The sequence below is a fragment of the Molossus molossus genome, unplaced genomic scaffold (assembly GCF_014108415.1).
Source record: "Molossus molossus isolate mMolMol1 unplaced genomic scaffold, mMolMol1.p scaffold_m16_p_10, whole genome shotgun sequence".
Classification (NCBI taxonomy): domain Eukaryota; kingdom Metazoa; phylum Chordata; class Mammalia; order Chiroptera; family Molossidae; genus Molossus; species Molossus molossus.
The window spans coordinates 10,904,262-10,926,689 of record NW_023425345.1 but is presented as its reverse complement, the minus strand read 5'-3'; the positions used below and the strand labels follow the sequence as shown (position 1 = coordinate 10,926,689).

General features: G+C 50.5%; 1 protein-coding gene across 1 annotated transcript in view; it reads right to left on the bottom strand.

The window, feature by feature from the left end:
- Positions 1 to 21,544, bottom strand: part of NUAK1 (NUAK family kinase 1) — a 72,583-nt gene extending 51,039 nt beyond the window's left edge. Inside the window, exon 1 of the mRNA XM_036253155.1 lies at positions 21,093 to 21,544. Coding sequence (XP_036109048.1) covers positions 21,093 to 21,347 — 255 coding nt within the window. The 5' untranslated portion in view covers positions 21,348 to 21,544. The remainder of the gene's footprint in view (positions 1 to 21,092) is intronic.
- Between the last annotated feature and the right edge of the window lie 884 nt (positions 21,545 to 22,428).

Here is a 22,428-nt window from a genome sequence, read left to right as displayed (position 1 = left end):
AAGGTCATTAGGGTTAAGTGAGGTCATAAGGATGGGGTCCTGATCCAGTAGGGCTGGTGTCCTTAAAAGAAGGGGAAGAGATACCAGGAGCACATGCACACCAAGCAAAGGCCACGCGAGGACACGGAGCGGGCAGCGGTCTACAAGCCGTGGAGAGAGGCCTCACCACAAACCAGTCCTGCTGGCACCCTGATACTGGACTTCCAGCCTCCGGAAACATAAAAAACACATTTCTGTTGTTTAAGCCACTCAGTCTATGTTACGGCAGCCTGAGCAGACCAAATGCGCCAGCCACTCGCGGTCGACACCAGGCGCGGTGAGCAGAGCACGCGGAACTGGAGCCCCGGCTGCGCGGTGCACCCGTGTCCCAGGACCTGGGAAAGAGTCTGGGGCCATCGCAGCCATTCCATAAATATCTGCTGAGTTGAATTGAATCAAACATGATAAATATCAAAAGTCTCAATTTTTATAAGAATGATTCCCTTCTCACCCCTCCGCCCACTGCCACCAACCTGACCCCGTGTCTACAAGTTGCTGAAGTCAGACACCCTACGCCGATGGTATCCCGAATTCCACACTGGCCCACGCTGCTCCTGTACTTGTGGGTGAGACCACAGACCCATGGGCGCAACACCACGGTGTGAATGGCCGACTCCTGTGTATACAATGCCACCCCACTTTATTTTACTCCCCCCACCGCCCCGTGAGACGGGCAGGAGAGGGAAACTGGGATGGAGGAAAAAAACTCCCCAAGTCCCCATAGGTCATAAAGTCAACACCCAAGTTTCAACCCAGGTACTTGGATTCTGTGACCAACACATTTCATCCAGTCTGTGGAAACATGGGGTGAAGAAGAAACCCTGAGCCCTGGCTTTGTCATACTTCCTCTCCCTAGAGCTTAAGCCTTGGGGGAACCAGCTCAGAGAGCAGACTGTTCAGATGTCGTGGGCGACCTGGCCAGGGAGCTAATCAGAACAATTTGGGAGTGCGGAGAAACAAGGACACCCTTCCTGGATCAAGCACTGTCTTTATGGCAACACTTCATAAGAACCATTCTCTTACAACAAAACTGTCAAATCCAGCAACCACAGGCCAGAAACATCCCAGCTGAACCCCGCCAAGCTGCTTTCTGATGTACTGTACACACAAATACCAATATTCCCCAGATGTTCTCCATGTAAAACATTTGGTTTGAGACACAGCCCCTCTTTCCCAAAAACTCTTACATTTGTTTAATGGACTCATACAGTTCGGCTAAAATATCCTGGAGCAGACATCTGAAGCCAGCCCGGCTCTGATGCAAGCATCCCATCTGCAGAAAAGACAAACAAGTAAATAAGACAACCCTCCCGAAGATTTATGCTCCCTGCATCTTTTAAGCAGGTCATAAAATGTAAGCTATGTGTGGAGAGCAACGCATGTTGCTTTCCAGTGTGTTTCTGAGCCCATCTCCTTGTTAATCTAAGGCTGACGTGCAAACAGCGAGTGGGTCTGGCATGCCGAAGGGGAGGCCAGATTCTCTTTCTGCTCCCTCAGAAAGGAGTTAAGAAATCTGTCGCTCAAGCAATGTAGATGATGGAGAGGCAGGTCGGTGTTTCCTGGATTTGGTTATCCAAATAGAGCAATAGTTCCTTTCTGCTAAAGCCCCTCATCTCTTCACCCACAACCGCGAACACACGTGAGAGGTGGCGAAAGATTTGGGAGCGACCCAAGTGTCCATCAGTAAAGTGGATAAAAAAAAACAACGGGGGTCCATTTACACAATGGAATACTACTCAGCTGAGAAAGAAGGAAATCTTACAACAGCATGGACCGATCTAGAGGGGATTATGCTAAGTGAAGTAAGCCAGTCAGACAAGGACAACTATCATATGATTTCACTTATCTGTGGAATCTAATGAACAAAATAAACAAACAAAATAGAAACAGGCTCACAGACACAGAGACCAGACTGACAGCTGTCAGGGGAGGGAGGCTGGAGGGCTGGGTGAGAAAGGTGAAGGGATTAAGAAAAAAAATCTCATAGAGCCCCGGCCGGTCTGGCTCAGCGGTTAGAGCATCGGCCTGCGGTCTGGAGAGACCCGGGTTCGGTTCCCGCTAAGGGCACGTACCTCGGTTGCAGTTTGTCCCCGGCCCTGGTTGGGTCATGTGGGAGGCAACCTTCAATGTGTCCCTTTCACATCAACGTTTCTCTCTCTCTCTCTTCCTCGCCCTCCCTCCCACTCTATTTGAACAAAAAAATGGAAAAAGTGTCCTCAGGTGAGGATAAAAAAATAAATTAAAAAAAAAATCTCATAGACACAGTCGACAGTGTGGTGACTGCCAGAGGAAAAGGGGAGTGGGGGAAGTAGAGGAGGGAGAACAGGGGTGAACGGTGAGGAAAGGAGACTAGATTTTGGATGGTGAACATACAGATGATGTGTTACAGAATTCTACCCTTGACACCTACATAATTGTATTAACCAATGTAACCCCGATAAATATAATAATAAAAAAAAGAGGTGGCAAAATGGGAAATGCATTGTACCTGGAGCAAGAGCCCAAGTTTGGCCATATACTAACTGGGTGCCCTGGCCGTCCTACTCCCCCAAAGTGGCTCATCCTGTCACACGAGAAAACAAAACTTTAGCCCGGCCGGTGTGGCTCAGTGGCTGAGCATCGACCCATGCGCCAAGAGTTCGATTCCCGGTCAGGGCACATGCCCAGGTTGTGGGTCTGATCCCCAGAGGGGGGCATGCAGGAGGCGGCCAGTCGATGTTCTCTCTCATCGATGTTTCTTCTCTCTCTAAAAAAATCAATGAAGAAATAATAATAATAAAAACACTTTACAAGATTCACTGTCAGGGACAGTTCAGCTGTGAAGACTGGACGAATAAGGGCGATTAGCCCTTAGAAAAGCTAAGACCTGTCATCAGATCCATCCACTGAGCCCCAGACAGTCACCCACAGTTGTCCTGCTCACAATTCTAACGAGCGCGGTCACGGCCGCTCTGTGGGGAAGTGGAGGGAGCCAGAAAGCCACTAGGGACAGCCCCACGGACCGACGCGAGGCAGGACAACCCACTTCACCTTCACCCGTACCCTGTGAGTGCAGTCTGGAGCATGCATTATCTTTGCTGCAGGGAAAAGAAGAATTTTACTGTTCAAAATGGTCACAAAAAGGAATGAAAGTTGATGAGGGAGAAGATAGACAAACTATAAACAGCAGACATGAGAACTCCAAAACACAGTTCGGAAGACTATTGAGAAGTTCCCCAAAGACGTCTAGACACGGTTTAACCGCCTTTAAGGTACTGTGTTTTGAGAAGGCATGAAAGGGTGCACCTACTTAGAAAGATTTCCATAATAAATGGATACCATTTTTTTTTTTAAAGACTGGCTCTTAAATGAGTGAGCTTCAGGTACCTTGAAAAATATATTTAGAGCTCTATATTATAACTTATTATTTCCACTTAACCCAGGCATCAGACTAACCAGTGGTCTCCATTTCCCTGACTGAGGCTCCTGCCAAGTTGGACAGTAGTGGTTCTTGGGCTCCGCTCTGCTTCTCCCAGACCCTTCTGTTCAATCAGCCAAATACCCACCACCATCCCAGCCAAGCCAACTGCTCCGATATGGCAGTCTCTACAGTCCATGGACATCTCATTCTCCAACAAGGCCAGCAAATCATGGCACGACCGTGACCTCCCCCTTCTAAGGATAAAAGTCCCCGGGGTTCAGACTCGTGCTTACTCTCATCACTGCCAAGAAGAGGCAAAAAGCAATGAGATCCCACACAGAAAACGCCCAGTAGTGTGCCCAACTCACAGTATATGCTCCAAAACGTCGTTTTAAATTAGCATTATCAACAAATAGACCTTATGCAGAGATGTGTGTAAGGAACACTACAGTGAGATCCTCAAAATACGAGGTCGAGAGGACGGTGTCCCCGGCAAAGTGACCAGGGGTTTGGAGAAAGGGAACAGCTGTAGCCTCTTTTAAGAGGACATTTCAGGTCACCCCACTAAAAGCAGTCCCTCCGAATGTACTTCTGTAGCCCCCAGGGAATCAAGTTTGCAGGATGAAATTATTTCCCTGAAATAAACAGACACACAAAGGTCGGTACAACTGGGACCTAAAAAGAAAATGAGCCGCTGCCGATTTATAGGCAGCCTCTGATGTAACAGAGCCAAAGGTCCCGGCCCAGGTCCAGGGGGATGGCTCTGGACACCAGTCCTCCCTGAACAATGCATGCTGGGGCCAAGAGTGGGGAAGGGGGTTCACTTTCCTGCGGGCAAGGCCCAGCATGACCAATCGGGGATGGGGACACCTTTGGGAGCACAGACCCCTGGACCTCCGCAGTCAGCGTGCTGCATTCAGCCGGTGGCTCTCAACCCCGACAGTGCATTACCGCCACCTCAGGGACAGTTGAAACATACTGATGCCGGGCCTCATCCCCAGAGAGCTTTTCAAAGGTCCCCAGGTTCTTCTGCTCCGTGGGGACTGAGAACCAGCGGGCTACCAGGAAGAGCCACAGTGGGGCCGACGGACCTGGGTTTTTAACTCAGGTGCTTTGGTGATTACTGAAGCAGGTGGAGTCCTCTTTCTGAACATCAGCTTCAGAGTCGCTCAGAGACACGGGCTGCGGAAATGAGAGGACCACGCAAGCGGCCCCCTTCGGAGCCTTGCAGAGGGCACACCACGTGCTCCGTAAATGTTCACCCCTCTCCCTCTCACCTCCTCCAGTCGAGGTTCTCCCCCACCCCCTCCATGGGGCAGACGTCTGGGCACTCCCAACTCGACACGGGGCCCTGCCCCGCTACGTGGTTAAAAAAGGGCGGAAGGCAGACACATCCTTCCTTACGTTGGTCTCCCCACCAAACATACAAAACACACACACACTGAACTCCTACTGGGTGGAACAGGTGTATTCTACGGCAAAACTATGTACAAACTGAGTCACAAGCAGTAAAATGAGGGAACGCCTAGTTTTTAAGATTTGCTTTGCTTTTCTAGATGATAGACCCATCTTGGGTGTGATACGTTCTTGGGAAGTCCCTGCCTATGTCTCTGTCCCCCCATCAGCCCAGGTGCCAGGCTCTCACACCTGGGAGCGCCACCCAGGCCTGGTGAGTAGTAGGACCAAGGGGATGTCTGCTGAGTTGAAGGAATTATTCTCCTTGAGGCCAGGGATGGGCATTGGTAGGTCAACAGAGTTCATAATGCCCAAATGTGTTAATCCCCTAAGCAGGCATTTCATAAATGTACTTGAACTTGATTCTGAGCAACTGGCAGAGAAGGAGACAAAGGCCCATTGGCATTTGGGAGGCAGCTGCTCAAGGCCCAGTGACGGTGAGCAGCGCTTCGGGGTTTGAGTTGTGCCAACGTGGGCAAGTGACTTAATTTTCTGTGCCTCAGTTTATCCACTGTAAAATGGGGATAATGATGGTGTGCATCTTTTAAGATTACCATGAGGATGCCTTTAGGTCAGTGATTTAACATGCTTGGACTCTCGCCTGGCACCATTACTGCTATGCAACTGTTTGCTACTATTATTATTACTCCACCGAAGGGTAACATCAAGCTTCAGGTCCAAAATAATGACCCAGGGTCTTAGGGCCCTCTGGTTATCACAAGAGAAGGTGTGGACTGAAGAAGGTGGGGTGGTACATCCCCAGATAAATACAACCAGCTTCCCAGGGCTGTGTTTCTCCAAGCACAGATCATGGGCCAACCCCTCACACTTGAGTTGCCTGGTTAAAACACTTAAAACTCTCAAGTCACCCTGAGTCCCACCCTGGACCTGCTGGATCAGATTCTCTGGGGTGGGTGCCAAGGATGGTGCGTATTAACAGGCACACCCAGGAGATTCGCATGTCGCTGCAAATATAAAAACCACTGGATTAGATAAGCTCCTTAACTGGAGGAGCATGTCTGTTTGCTCATCACCTGGTACAATGCCTGGTACAGAGCCTGGTACAATGCCTGCCACATAGTATGTGCTCAACCAACAGCAGATGAACCCACTCAGTGCTTACAACTCCGGAAGAATTCGCTCATTGTTTTTGAAGGCCCACTGTGTCAGGCACACACAAAGCAATGCTGAATCAGACAACTTCACTCATTCATCCAAAGTCTTTGCTGGGAACTTACTACATACCAGGCACTGTCCTAGACACTGAAGATTCAGAAAAGAGGATGAGAGGGTTGCTTAGAGATAATTACAGATGGCAAGGGTTACGTGCGGAGCTAATACAGCAAAGCAAGGGGTGGACTGTGTCACTGCAGTGTTTAAACTCAGCACCCAGAGCAGTGCTGCCCTTCAGAACTGTCTATGATGACAGAAATGACGTTTTCTGCACTGTCCCATGGTAACCACTAGCCGCAAAGGGTTAAGTACTTAAAAAGTGGCTAGTATGACCAAAGGACTGAGTTTTCATATAGTTTTTCTCAATCCTCACCTGAGAATATTTTTCTATTTATCTTCAGATTGAGTGTGAGGGAGAGAGAGAGAGAGAAACATTGATGTGAGAGAGACACATCACTTGGTTGCCTCCCACACGACCCCAACCAGGGCTGGGGAAGAACTGCAAGCGAGGTACATGCCCCTGGCTGGAATCGAACCCACAACTCTTTGGTCCACGGGCTGACATTCTAACCACTGAGCAACCAGCCAGGGCCATATTAACAGCCACACGTGTCCATATAAGACAGTGCAGGTCTAGAGGCAGAAACAGATACGTCAACTGGAAATTATAACACAAGGCAGTGTGTGCTGTGGGCGAAGTGGGGGAGGGGCAGGAATAGAGCACCATGTGCTATCAAATGCCTCTCACTCAATTACCAGATGCCCTAATGTTCTCAGGCTCCAGGAATTGAAGAAACAAGGTCAGGTACAAGGCATTGTACTTGGGCTGGAATGTTTATAGCCCATGATCAGTTGGAAGTGGTATGCAGCCGGAGACTGGTTCAAGAACACACCGCCATCCGAAAAGCCTGCCCACAGCTTCCAGAGAGATCTCTCTTCCCCGTCATTCCGCTGATGGTCATTTTGTCCTTGGCTAGAACGTCCCACTGGGCCCGAGACACTGCACGGATTTTATGAGATTTCTTCACTTCAAGCATAAGTACAAATACAAGCCTCCCAAATTCCACCGGAAAATTGGGGGCTAATCCAAACATTTCATAAAATTAGAACTCATTGTGGGGCTGAAAGGAATTCAGACTGTGCCGCCACCAGAGAAATGCAAAATATTTGTTATAATTTTTCCCTTCATGAGCTGTTTTAAGAAGTTAAGTGCCTTTTCTGCTTGAAGCAGAGAAGGTGGGGGGAACGAGAGAGTTTTTGTTTTTCCTCTGGTTTGCAAAAAGCACCACCAGATGAAAAAATCGAGGAACCCTGCCTGACTTGCTAATTCCTCAACTAGCAGAGATAACAAACCTTCCCCATCTCGGCTGCATCTTGCCTTTAACAACACACTGCTTCTCCTGGAAAATGGTACTTTGGAGCCTCAGTTTTCTTCTTGCGCTTTAACCCCAGAATTTTTTAAATCTGAGATTTTGTTAGCAAGAGAAACATACATTGCAATCATTCATTCCGGAATGCACCAGTATTTACTCGCCAGGCTCTGTGCTCGGCACTAGGGATGTATCGGTACGCAGAAACGATGGACGTCCTGCCTGGGGGGGAGGCAAACAGGAAGGATTCAGCGTCTGCCGCTTTGAAGCAGTTTGTGGGAACTCATCACATGCAGAATCTGGACAGGGCTGGCACGTAAGCTCAGAGAGAGCAGGAACCTCATCTGTCTCATTGTCATCATCACTCTTGACCTGTGTCCCAGAGCAGACTGGCATCTGACACATAGCAGGCATTCAACAAATATTTGTTGAGTGAATAATGAACCCTAAAACAAAAATGAGGCCCGGAGCGCTCATCTCACAGATAAGTTAACTGGAGCCACAGGACATATCGTGCCCAAGGTCACACAGCTGAAGTCCTAGCAATGCTCGGACCAGCTCCCAAGTCTCCTGACAACAGCCCCAGACTCATAACACTCCAGGGCCATTCAACAAAATGTTACTGCGTTGCCACTGTGTGCCAGGCACCGGGCTTACACTGGGAGGACAAAAATGAGTAAGACACAGAAAAACCAAGATTATGGAACAAAGTTCCTCACACTGCTATTTCACAAGCCTGGAGACAACTTTCTCTGAGCTTGACGCCTGGGTTCAATGAACCAAAGCAGGAAGCTGCAGAGGTTTACAGGGCTCCTTACCCAGGAGAGGCCCTGGTGCCCAGCAGTGACAACCATGACCCTGACATTAGACAGTCCAGCCCTAAATCCGGCTCTGTGACTTAGGTAAGTCACTTGATCTCTCTGTCTCTCCTTCCTGGTCTACAAAATCAATGCACTAGTAACACAGGCTCAAAGGAGGGACGGCATGTAAAATTGTAGAACCGTGCCTGGCACACACTCGTCACTCACCGAATCTTTCCTGCTATTAGGACTGTTAGGGAAAGGCTCCTCCCCTCTGAAGCTTCCTACACATCCAAGACGGTGCGTACGGTTAGTGGAGATTTCCACTTACTTCCTCCCCTCTCCAGGATTTCTGCTACCAGCTGCCTTCCCAAGCACAGACTGGGTCCCTCCCCGAGCATTCCATTTGATTCTGCCCGGGAAAAGATATCAATTAACCTTGACGAAGATGCAAAGGGGAATTCTCCCTGGAGTGAGCGCATCGCTGCCCTGCCTTTCCATCCGCATTCTCCTGCTGGGCTCTGAGCTCAGCAGATGGACAGACCGTCAGCTTCTCCCCTCCCACTGCGTCTGCTGCTTACAAAAAGGGTTCACTTTCAAATCTATGAAGACCCATACAAAGTAATTATGTTGCATCAAGGACTGCTGAGAGTTTCTCAAAGTCTGTTGGCATCTTTTTAAATTGATACATTGAAAGTCAAGGCTGCATAATGGCTGTACTTGATGCAAAGCGATGAATTCTGGGAGATTAAACACACATGCACGCACGCACGCACACACACACACACACACACCGGGGAATCATTCTCCTTAAATGGACCAGCAAGGAGGGGTAAGTGTGGACCACAAAGATGGGGATCTAGAAATGACAGGAGTAGGAAGATGTTCTAGAACCAAGATGTGGTTGAGGTCGCTTGGGACAGGTCCTATCTTGTTCCTTGTTGTTCTCCCGAGAGCCTACACAGTGCCTGGCACTGAGGAGGAGCTCAACAAATACCTGGATTCATATTTTCACGTGCGCTACCTGGGAGAAACAGAAGAAACACCTGCCACAAGAAAAACATGACGGATATTTGTACTTTTTCTTGGGAAGCTGTCTAGGGGCACAGCAGAGAGCTTGGGTAGATACGAGCTTGTCCCTGCCAACAGCCCCAGGTGACAAACAGTGCCACAGGTGGCCCCTGTGGCAAAGGCGGGATGGCAATAGCATCTCTCTCACAGGCTGGGTCTAAGGCCAACAAGAAAGTCAGTGAGATGATGCAGGCGATGCGATCACCCCCATGTGCTCCCGAAAGGTGAACTTGATTGTTTAATTAATCGATTAAGCAATAAATTGATCAATTGATTGATTTCATCATTAAGGATGCAACAGACTTAAATATATTAATAAGTCAATTCTTCCTTTTAACTGAGGCTGCTATAAAAACATCTCTTGCCTTGGGGACAGGACCCCTCCTTAGTCTTCTCCTCATCCTCTGAGTCTTGCCTCCAACCCACCTGTCACCAGGTTGAAGGACCCAGGCTGAGTGGCTGCTGAATGTGCCCCTCACTGCTAAAGTCACTGGGAGAAAACGGTGTCCCGGGAAGACCCCCAGGCACGATTGAGAGCAGAGGCGGCAACTGGGTTAGAAATTCTAGGTTTCTAAGGAATGAGCAAAGATCTTTCCAGGCCACCAGGCCAACGTGAGCTCGCCCTCCTCTCCACCCCAAATAACAACAGTTAACGTGGACTGAGACCTGGCTACCTGTCAGGCACTGTTCCCAGCGCCCTCCCTGAATTCTTGCAACCACCTAGGGGGCAGGTTCCGCTATTATCACCCCACTGTGCAAATGCGAGGATGGACAGGTTCTCTGAAAGCGAGAAGTTCTAACTCTCAAAGAGCCTCATTCAGAACCTACCTCACAGGTGTGCTTAAAAAAGTAGTGACTGCCCTGGCCGGTTTGGCTCAGCGGTTAGAGCATCAGCCTGTGGTCCAGAGAGACCCGGGTTCGGTTCCCGCTAAGGGCACGTACCTCAGTTGCAGTTTGTCCCCGGCCCTGGTTGGGTCGTGTGGGTGGCAGCCACTCGATGTGTCCCTTTCACGTCGATGTTACTCTCTCTCTCCCTCTCTCCCTCCCACTCTATCTGAACAAAAAGTGGAAAAATGTCCTCGGGTGAGAATAAAAAAAAAAAAGTAGTGACTGACTAGCCAGTGTGGCTCAGTGGCTGAGAGTTGACCCACGCACCAAGAGGTAGCTGGTTCGATTCCCAGTCAGGGCACATGCCCAGGTTGTAGGCTCAATCCCCAGTGGGTGGTGTGCAGGAGGCAGCTGATGGATGGTTCTCTCTCACATTGATGTTTCTACCTCTTTCTCCCTCTCCCTTCTTCTCTCTCGAAAAATCAATAAAAAATGTTTTTTTTAAAAGTAGTGCCTGCCTAGAGCTGAACGGGACCCTACAGGACCAGAGAGCAGGTAAGATGAGAAGTCCTCTCCAGTGCAGGCTGACACTCCACGTGGGAGACTTTCCTTACACGGGACAGAGCCTGCACCGAACAATCTCAGGTTCTGGGAGCTGAGCGTACTTCTCCGCCGCCGCAAGGAGTCCTTCTGCCATAGAGCAGGCTGCAGAAAAGGAGTCTACACCTCACCTATTCCTTTCGGTGCACCCAGGACTCTCCTCCTAGGACCTGGCAGGGACTGGAGAACACTCTGTCCCAGCCCCTCAACTTACAGGTGAAGAGAAGGGGTTCAACACCAGGGCACCTACTGTGTGCGATGCACTGTGCCCAGGCTGCCGAGGTGCAGACGGCTGAGACCCCGACCTGCTTCCCAACACAGCGCCTTCCAAGAAGAACACGTAGAAAACATTCACTGTGGGCCACACACTTTTCTGAGAACTGGACCCACGACACATTTATCCTCACAGCCACTCCCATTGCACAGATGAGGAAACTGAGTCAGGCTGACCATCTCAAGGTTACACAGGAGGTTTGAGAGGGACTCTCGACCCCAGGCAGCCTGGCTCCAGGCCACCCCAGGCACCCTTTCAGATTGCTAGACCGGATGGTCCACTTCCCTCCCCGCCCTGTACAAGAGGGGATCTGAGTGTCCTCAGGCACTTGGAATGGCCACAGCAGGCAAGGAGGCCTTCTAACCCGCTGCAATCGGATGCCTTGGTGGCTTCTGAGTCAGCTGGAAGGAATGAGGAGGGACTGGCCATTGGGAACTACTCTGGGAGAGAAGCAGCCCCCTTTTTTTTTTAATCCTCACCCAAGGACACTTCCTGCATTTATCTTCAGACAGAGTGGGAGGGAGAGAGGGGGGAAGAGAGAGAGAGAAACATCGACGGGTTGCCACCCACACGACCCCAACCAGGGCCAGGAACAAACTGCAACCAAAGTACATGCCCTTAGCAGGAACCGAACTCGGGACTCTCTGGTCCACGGGCCGACGCTCTAACCGCTGAGCCAAACCGGCCAGGACACAGCCCCCATTTTTTACTGGGAAATTGTTCTTGGGCCAAATAGATTCAAACTGCACACCCCAAGCCACCTGACCACCATCAGTCCCCTCCCCTTCCAGGGAAGGAGGGGAACCTACTGCAGAGGCCTCTTAGCAACCCCCCCCCCCCCCCGGGGAAACCTCATGCTGCCTCTCAATATCTCTAATGAAAGTAAACAAGTGGAATTCTTCTCTCAAGTTTCAAGGGCAGATCATGATGGTGTTTCTTGCAGACATACATTACCTCTGCACTCCATCCAGTTTATACTTCTTTAAGTACTTGATTTACAACCCCGGAATAAAATGTTTTGAAAATCTTGCAAATGCATTTTGCATCTAAAGCTTGCCTACTCTGCAGAGCTGATCACCAGGGCTTCTCAGATGGGAGGCTGGAGTCTTGGAGAAGTATGAAAGCAACCCAAGAATGCAGAGCCTTGCGGAGCAGCCCCCAAGAGTGAGGAACAGGTTCCCTCTTCCTCTCCCTGGGAGGAAGCCACCACTTGGAGGGGCAAGTGACCACGGCACAATCAAGAGGCACCTGGCAATTCTGGGCTCTCCACAGATGACCTCATGGTGGTGAGAAAAGGGGTGACCCAGGAAAGGGTTCTGCCTCACACCTTCACAGAACCCTCCCCCTGCCCCCATCTCAGGATTGCCAGTATATTCTTCATGCAGTTGTTCATTTGTTCATTCATTCATTCATACTTACTGAGCACCTACTATATGCCTGGCGCCAGGATGCAGTGGTAAGACAGTGCCCATTTCCCTTCTCATGGGCAACAAGGGCAGAGTGTATATATGCCCTTGTGTATATATGTACAAGTCATCAAACCCACACGGTTTACATGCTCTGAAGAGAACAGACACAGGTCCAAGACAGAGGATCCAGGAGGTGCGATTTCAGACACCCAGGGAAAAGCCTCAAAGGACATGGAAAATTCAGAGTTTAGACCCCTTGCAACCCATGAGAGGATTTTAAGCGGGGAGAGCCATGATCTAAGATGAGAAGGTCACCAGGTACTGGATGCTAGCACTTGTCACCAAAGTAATCGTGCTGGCCCTAGTTTTCGAGAGCCTCCTGTGCACCAAGCTCCAAACCCGTGTGGAAGCTTCCTAACCCCGTTTCTCGGGGCAATCCCACGTGGCAGCTGCACTTTTCTCGATGAGAATGCAGAAGCTCCGAGGAAACGTGCCACGTGCCCGATCATCTCGCTGCCAAGTAGCAGGAAACAATCTGAACTCAAGTCTGATTCCACAGCTGTGATTTCTTCTCAGCCCTGCATGTATACTCGACCCACCATTGTCTCCGATTACTCCAGATGTGTTCATTACACACCTCAACTACCTCCGCGGTATCTTGACGGCGGGGCTCGTCACATTCTCTGAAATTTCCCACAGTCCTGAACTTCAGTAAGTGCTCATTATAATGCATAGGGTTTATTACCAGAGTGACAGAAAAAGAAGGTGTGCCAACCCCCAAATTATGCAGTGTCTTCATGATGGGGAACCTTCAGCCACAGAGCAGTGACACATAGGAGCTCATAAGAACAATGATGAAAGCCACCACTTGGAGGAGCAAGTGACCGGCATCCAGCCCACAGTGTCCTCACCCGGCCACCAGTGTGGGAGGCTCCTTCAGGCCAGGAGAGGACCTTTTTCAAATCCATCCACCCAGAGAAAGGCCTTTTTGTAATTTGTACAAATGTGCCTTTTACACTAGCAGCGGCCCTGGCTGCATTTATTGTCCACCTACTATGTGCCAGGCATGACGGCTGTTAGCTACAGCGCTTGAGTCCTCTCAACACTCCATAAAATAAGAACTATTATGAGCCCCAGGTGAAAAGCAGGTTTCAAGGAGACTGGTGACCACCCCAAGGTCACACTGTCAGGGGCGGGATGCAGCAGACCCAGGCAGTCTGCTCTGGGGCACGCTTCCCTGACCACGGCACACAGAGCGACGCTTTCGGCTCCTCACACAAAGTGCACACGCACCTTCCCTGGGCCCGCGGGTTGGAATCTTGGGGGCCTGGGCTTCTACCCCCATCCACACTTCCCAAACACCTCCCTGAGCTGCCGTTGTTTCTGATGATAAGTTTATTGAGATCTAATTCACATATCATCAATTCGCCCATTAAATCACAGAACTTACATGCATGGATGCGTAACCAATGGACAGAGATGACAATGCGGTGGGGGGGGGGGGGGTCAGGAGGAGGGTGTCAATGAGGGAAAAAGGAGAAACATCTGTAACAAAAATTCATAAAAATTGCAAAATAAATAAATAAATAAACCCAATTAGCAACCAGGATAGCTAAATAAATGAGAAAAAACCAGAGGCATAATTTGAATGCCTGGATCTAGTGAGATTAAAGTCAGATACCTGTCTAGACATTTCAGTTTAAAAAATAAATACGTAAAATGTATAAGTCCGAGCTTCTAGTGTATTCAAAGTGGTGCGATCATCGTCTCGGCCAACTTTCCAACACTTCAATTCCCAAAAAGAAACCCCATACCCATTAGCAGCCGCTCCCATTTACTTCCCGAGGCCTAGGCAGCCACTAATCCCCTTTCTGTCCCTACGGATTCGCCTATTTCAGATATTTCAAAGAAACAGAATCATACATTATACATGATCCTTTGTGACTGGCTTCTTTCACTTAGCATAATGTTTTCAAGGTTCATCATCAATACTTCGTTTTATTCCTGAATAAGAGTCCAGAAATATTCTATCAGTAAACGTATGCAACTGATCATCAATAACAGTCATAAATAAAGTGAACACACCACATTTTATCCATTCATCAGCTGATGGGTATTTGGGTTGCTTCTACTTTGGGGCTTTTATGAATAATGCTGCTGTAACATCTGTGTGCAAGTTTGTACATGGACATGGGTTTGCGTTTCTCCTGGGCAGACCGAGGAGTGGAACTGCCCAGCCCCGGTTTAACATGAAAATTCACCGAAGAGCCTCGCTGTGAAGTCAACATCTGGCTGCTCCTGGGCCGTTTCCAGAGAATGTTATCAATACAGCCAGACGCCACTCACGGGTGGGTCATCTGGCCCAGCCCCTCCTCTGCTGGGGCCTGGGATCTTCTCATTCCTGCACTGCACAGTGTCGTCTGGGCCAGCACGATGATAAATGCATTGTGCTTTAAAGCAGATACTTCACAAATCATAACTTACAGATGCTCCAGGACTTTCATGTGGGAAAGACAAATGAGACTTACACTGTCTGACTCCGAAGCCACTGAGGACAGGAAGCCATGGCCAGGAAGCTGACAAGCCCTGGATAGACGTCTCTCTCTCTCTCTCTCTCTCTCTGTCTCTCTCTCTCTCGTGCATAAGCACATGTAACAGAAAGAGATTTGTGCAGGGGAGGGTCTGCCTGGCTTTGCAAACTTTGCTCCGCAATCCGCCATTCATTTCCAGCCATTGTCTTTTCTTCCCAACAAATCAAAAAGCTCCTTGAGGTCAGAGGTGGGGACCTACAACCTCTACACCTCCTAAAATATTCCCGGCTCAATGTATTCATTTCAGTTCCATCCTGCAAGCCTTTTTTGAGGACCTACTATGTGCTTAGCACTATGCGAGGCATTGACAGTAGGTTTAAGACAATTAGATGGGGCTTACCAACAGAACACACGAGATTTCTCACTCAACCCTCATCTCCTGCTGTGTCCCTGGCGGAAATGATACCATGGTGTGCGTGCACTTCCGTCTTTCCGTCTACAAGCAAAGAGAACTGGCTGACCTCCGGAGGCCCCCTAGGGCTTCTAGAACCTGAGGATACTCAAGCAACAAAAAACTCAGTGTGTGTCCAGGTGGAAAGCTCCCTGACCTGATTCATTAAAACATACTTGTGGCTCAACAAGCAGATAGTTTGCCAGAAACTATCTCCCCCAACACAGTCCGATTCTTATCTTCTCATACCTCAACTCTTGCGAAAACCTCCAGGCTGGCCGCCCTGCTCCCAGCCAGCCCACCAGTCTGATGGGCTCAGGGCCCCACTGTGATCAGGACCCAGCCCACCGCCTGGAGGAGGCGAGATGGTCAAGGTCTCTGCATTCACGATACCTGGATCCGAACCCTAGCTCTGCTGCTGCATGTAACCTTGGGCAGGCTAGTGAACCTCTCTGTGACTCAGTTTCTTCATCTGGAAAATGAGATCATTCCAGAATTGTTAGGAGAATTAAATCCGTTTATATGTACCTGGCATGTCATAATCACTCAAGAAGTATTAGCTGTTGTTGTTATATATTATTTTTACCCCCCATCCTATTTTACCCATCTTGCCTCCCACTGGGTCCCAGCACAAACCCCGCATTACAGGCAGCCTGGTCAGCTCACCCTAGAATTTGCCCTCTGGCTGAAATGGCCCATATTTCAGTCTTCTGAAACCCAAATCAAAGGTCATCTTCAACAGTATTTGTCGTCCCTAAACCTACAGTATTCCATGGCCCCTTCTCTAGATCCCCAGCTGAATAACAAGAAACCCCCCAGGAAAAGAGTCACCCCAGGGCTGGTCCTCTGGCTCCATGAGCAGAGAGCTCCATGCCCAAATCCAGAGCTGACCAGTTGGACAACACAAGGAAGGTTCTCCATTTCTCTAGCAGCAACGTGTTTCATACAGGTAGACGAGTTTGACACTGTTTAGCTGGATGACCCTGGGCAAGCTACTCCACCTCCCTAAAGCGTCACTTTCCCTGTCTGTTAAACGGGTCTAACTACAGTGCATACCTCTTAGCATTGCTGAGAGGAGCAGAGAAAATGTCTGTAAAGTAGACACATCCCAGCCTCTCCCAAATATCAGCTGGTAGTAATAATAGCAGCAGAGCTAATAAGGGGAAGGGGTGTTCCTATCCAGGGTTGAACTCAATGTAATGAGCTAAGCTTCAATGAACTACAGTTCGACTTGAAAATCACCTGAAATAATTAAGTCCCGAATAGAAGAGGGAACTATGGCCTAGCAGTTGCTTAATTCTGTCTCTTCCACCAGACGGTAAGTTCTTTGTCTAGGTCTCAGCATTTAACATGGGGAGAAGCATATGGCAGATGGTAATAAATCTTTGTTGAACTGAGCAGAATTAGTTCAATATTTGTAAGTACATTTCATCTTTGCTACTAGAGTATATTCTTTAAGAGTGAGGATCATGTCTTGCTCTGGGAAAGATTTATAAGATGGGTGATGGAAAAATACCAAATCAAGAGTCAGGTTTCTTAGACCCAGCTCAGTCACTTACGAGCTGTGCCACCTCAGAAAAGTCACCTAACACTTCTGTGCCTTACTTTTCCCACCTCCAGGATAAGAAGACTGGACATGTTTGCCAAGGTCCCTCGCTCCCTGAAGCTGGGGTTGGGTCTTAGCTGTAACGTGGCACCTCCGCCACCGTGCACATGACAGCCACACACAACTCTGGCTCAGCAGGTCAGCCTGCTAATTCGCTCCCATGATCTGCAATAGTCAAGGGCCAGGTTATGAACAACAGGGCCAATGTTTAAAACACCCATCTTGGGTCAAATCAGTAGCTTTGCCATGTGAGGATGGCCCGTCACTCAAGCTAGAGCTCTGGGACCTGGGGTGCCCTCTGCCCCCCAGTCCTGTCACTCCCTTGCCAGACCCTTCCCAGAGACCTTCCCTTCTGCTTAGACAACACCACAAACAAGTGATAACCAGGTGCGCAGGGAAGATGAATTTGGCCCTTGGCAGGGAAGCAATCACATGACACCTCTCCCCAAAATGTTGTTTTTGGTTTTGGTATTTTTGTCAATATTTTGTGCAGCCTGAAGGTCCAGGGAGTTTGGCTCAAAGAAAATGCATGCCATGTTAGGACACGGGGGCCTGCTTAAGAATCCTGCCCAAGATTGTAACAAAGCAAGAGTTCTGCAATAAATAAAGGCTAAATTCAAGGCTTTAGAAATGCGTTCAGAGCCTACTGGGATCTGGCTGCCTTAGCTTCCTATGGGCACGCTTTTCTAGCATTCCCTAGATGGTAAGTTGATCATTTCTTCTACCTCTCTCTGAATGATACAAGGCTAACTGTCAAAAGCACCATGTTTTCCTGATGGTCTTAAAAGTCCAAGTGAGATGAGGGGAAAAAAAAATATCTGCTAGAAAAGGAAACTAAAATTGGCTTATTTCCCCTTTTGAAGCTTTCTATAGATCATTTTACTCAATTCTCACAACAAGCCCATGAACTTGGTACCATTAGTTGCCCATTTTACAGACGAGAAAGCTGAGGTTTCAAAGAGCTACATAGCTTGCACAGGTCACAATGCTAGCAAGGGGTGGGTCAGGATTTGAATGTCAGCCAGGGCCCTTAGCCCTCCTGCAAGACTGCCTCATTGGTGGGCTTGCTAGTCTCTCTGGAAGAAGCCACTTTGAGTCCCTACGTTGTGGACAGGCTCGGGCACTTCAATTTGGGATTGAAGAGGGGAGGATGCCTGTACCCTGCGGAGGGCTGCCAGCTGATCCAAGTTTCTGATTCTGCAACTGTTTTTGGAACTGCCTTTCACAGAACATAGGAGATAATGCTGCGTGGTGTTTTGATTCAGAAGGCGCTCCAAACATGCAGTTAAAAGCCACAGCATTCTTGTTTTCAAACACTGCTCCGTGTCAAGAGCACTGATTTCACAGCCTCTCATGCAGCCTGGCAGCCAGCACCTGACTTCAGCCACTGGCACTGGCAAAGTGGCTTAATAAAGCCACTGTACCTGAGAAGTGCTCTAAGCGGCGAAGCTACGGATGAAAATAAATCACTGCAGAATTCCCCCTGAAGATCGAAAAGGCAGAATTGACATAGCGCGCGTCCATTTTCCTCAGTTGTACCTTAAAAGCAAGTTGTGGCTGTTTAGTGCATCCTTGGAACCAGAAGAAAACTGCCAGTTTAAATGAAAATTTCTTGCTGCTCCTGACAGATTCTGAGTCACCAAGCACTGTATGGCAAGAACAACTTGCTGACCAATTTTTTTTTATGTTTGTTTTATTTTCTGTTCAGCCAGACACAGGGAATTTTCCACCTGACAATTCCTGCTTCTCACTTAAGTTCCTACACCATCTGTGAGCAGTGTGCTCAGCAGGGGGAGGACTCAAGGCCAAGGAGGCCTTCCATTCACCCAACCTCACCCGACAGTTTTCCCACCTATTTAATGCAAAGTTCTCACCAGGTGATTTGGCTAACATTGTAAGCTTGCCTATCCGGTTGAAAGCAGTTTGGAGATTCTGGGTCTGGATCTACTACCAGATTCAATATCGATACATTAATTTTTTAGTAAACCAGGAGATTGAGCTGAAATAAATAGCACAATGGGAAACTGAACTAGGGCTGGACAATAACAGCAGGACTGAAGTCTTGCTGCTGAGAAATGAGCCTCTTCCGTTCTCAGGGCGCCCCCTAGTGGGCATTCGACTAAACCCGGGCGGAATGTTCAACGTTTCTACAAATAAAGGCAGACACCCACTGAAGGAGAAGGGCAGACTCCCCTCTACTGATGCAATCCTTTCACTCTAACTTACTCTGTGGATCAGACTGCCAGACGAATGCCTGACAGGAAGCTCCAGTAAAGCTCAGAAAGGTGTCTGGCATAATACGAGGTTTCATTCTTTCAATTTGCAGCAGCTCCCAGCATTCAGGCTTCTGTGTCCCCGCACAGATTCCCCAGACACACCCTTACCACTCAACCCCTCACAAGCTCACATCCTCAACCTGCAGCTCCAACCGCGTCTGTTTTTCATTATTCCACTTTCCAACTTCCCAGCGCGATTCTTCAACAGCTATTAAGACAACACGAGCAAGGAGCTAAGCTTAGTTTTTGCTTATTCAACATCCAGCCTGGGGAATATCACCTCAGAAGAAAAGCATGAATGAAGTGCACGTTTCTCTGCCTCTTCTTCCACAAACCTGGAAGTGTGTCCCTCGAATGACAGCTTTACCTCCTCTTTAATTTTTTCAACCTTAAAAAATGGCACCTGCCCAGAGTGAATTCTCAACTACTTGCTGCTATAGAAATTTTCAGTTGGAGACAGCTTAAAATACATATAATGTACAATGTCTCAAATTTCCAATTAACCTACAACAGACTTTACAAAAAGAAAAGCATAGGATCAAGTTATATCCACCCAAACAGTAAAGCTTAGAATGAGGGAGTTATCCAGGTATCCAAATATTTGAGAATTGGGGGGCTGAACTTTTGGATTGGTGCCCCGTTTTTTGTTTTGTTTTTTGTTTTTTCACAGAACTGTTTCTGCACATGTGCAAAAGAAAAATACCAACATCAACCTACCGATTCATTCAATGGTGCATTTTGCCTTTTCCCCTCTGGTCATTTGTTAAATCTGTAACCAAACCTGGGCCACAAAACACCCCCAAAAGTGCACACAAGGAGTCCCAAAATTAGTTCCTGACTTTGGCGCTAAATCAATTAAAATACATCCGATATGCTTCAAATCAAAGAACCCTGTTAATTTTCTGCCACATACCACACAAAATCTTTCTGCAACAGTCAGTCACTTTGAACCCAATCCTCTAGCCACAAGCAGTGTGGATTTCTGGGGCCTGTTCTGCAGAAAGGAAAATAACAACAAACCAAGTTGGTGACAATCTAGAGACCCCAAGTCACTCAAGGTGCTCTTTGGGGCTGTGCAAATGGGGCTGGGACCCTGGGAACGGTTCAGCTGTCACAAAGAGTGGGGCGGCTGGCCAGACCCCTGAAGCAATTTAGTAGCCCTGCAGCCAGGACCTGAAATGTAATTGAGTCTGCTGCACCTCAGCATGTGTGTGGCTACTCATGCCCAGGGCATTTCAGTCCTCCCAGAAGCCAGGCCAAACTGTCACAAGCCTCCTGCCTGCTGCAGCCTTTACTTCTGCTCCCTAAGCTTCTCTCTGAAAAAGAGGCAGGAGTCCACCCTCCCTAGCAGCGACAGCACCAAGGTGATAGGAAGTAGGAGTGGGAGGATGGAGGGGTCCCATTCATCTGGACACAGGAGTAGGGGGACCAGCTCTGAGCTGAGGCCGTGGGTCTGGTTTGGAGTTAGAGCAATAAGGCATTCCAGGGCATGGTCTGAATGCGTGCCCGAGAGGGAGACCCCGACGGTCCCAACATTGCAAAGTGTTTGCAAATCATAAACACTACTTTGCTGCTGGGATAAAAAAAAAAAAAACCCAAAATATGCGTAGACAGGATGTAACAAGTGTTTCAGGAGAGAAACACGCCTGAGTCACGGGGAACTGAGCGAGTGGAGCTGTCTAGGGGTCCCGGAGAGCCCCATCAAGGACAAGAGAGACTGAGCACCCAAGAAGCCCCCTACCCCCGCCCGTGACGCCCTCGGTCTCCAGCCGCGTCCAGCCCGCGCCCCCCGGGACTTCCCCCACTCACCACTCGGCCCGAAAACCTCTCGGTGGCCCTCTTGACTTTGCCGTAGGTGCCTTTGCCTAGGGTCTCCTGCAACTCGTAGCGGTGCTTCAAGTTGTGTTTGTGGTGATGCCGCTTCACGCCGTGCGGCTTCCTGGGCTCCGGGGCCGCCGCTGCGGGGGCTGCGGTCGCCCCCGCCCCCGCCTCCAGGGGAGAGCCCGGCGCCCCCGGCCCCGAGTCAGGGCCGTCCCGGACCGCGGGCGCAGCGGCCCCCTCCATGTCCAAAGTCAGGGCGAGTGGGATGGAAAGGACGGGACCCGGCACAGTGCTCGGGGTGTCGGGGTCCCCGCCGAGGTACGTCGCGGGGCGCTCAAGGTCGCCCCCGCAGCATTGGGGAGGCGGCCGGATCCGCTAGGGCTGCGCTGGGTCACTGGCTGGGGCCGGGACTGCACATCTGGCGCCCCCGGCGCGCACAGCCCGCGCACCGCCCACCGGCCGCGGCGAACTGAGGAGCGTCGGCGAGGTGGCGGCGGTGGCAGGAGAGGCGGTGGTGTTTGCAGGAGGGAGGGGAGAGGGGTGGCTCCGAGAGCAGGAGGGGGAGTGTTATGTGGGCGCCGCGCCCCCCGACCCCTCCCCCGGAGGCCGGGCAGACGGGGCGGGGGCTGGGCGGCGCGCTCGCCGGTCCCGGGGGAGGGGGAGCGAGGGGCGGGGCGGCCGGGGCTTCCCCCACCTCCCTGCCGCCACCCCCGGCCCGGGGCCACCCCGAGCTGGGAGGGGGATGGGTGCGTGTCGCGACTCGCCCTTTGTGCCGCGCGGTGTAGGCCGCAGGCAGTGGCCAGAGGGCTTTGTCCTCGCTCGGCCGGGACGGGGACTGGGGGGTTCCAAGCCCGGGCGCCCCCTCCCCGGGCTCGCCCGCCGCAGCTACCGCGGGCCCTCCACCACCTCCGCCGCCGCCGCCGCCGCCGCCGCCTCCTGCTCCGGCCGCTCGGCCTCCCTTCTGGCTCGCGCCCGGGCGGCGGCGGCTGCTCGCCGAGCCCGGGGCCCGTGCAACCGAGAGAGCTCCGAGCCGGGGGCCCCTGGGGCCCGCTCGCGATCCGGCCGGGGGCGCCACGGGCCCGGGCGCCCCTTCATTCTTTTAGGTGTCGCCGCGGCCGCCAAGCCGGAGCTGGGGGAGAGGCTGGAGGAGGGGAGGCAGGGCGGGTGTTGGGTTACAGGCGGTGAGTCACGGCCCCCCTCCCGCCGCATGCGCACCCCTCCCGCCGCACAGGCCTGGGGGATGGCTGGCCGCCTGGGGCAGCTGTGCGACCCGAGAACCCCCGAAAGGAGCGCTTTGACCCGGGCCGGCGCCCTCCCCGAAGAA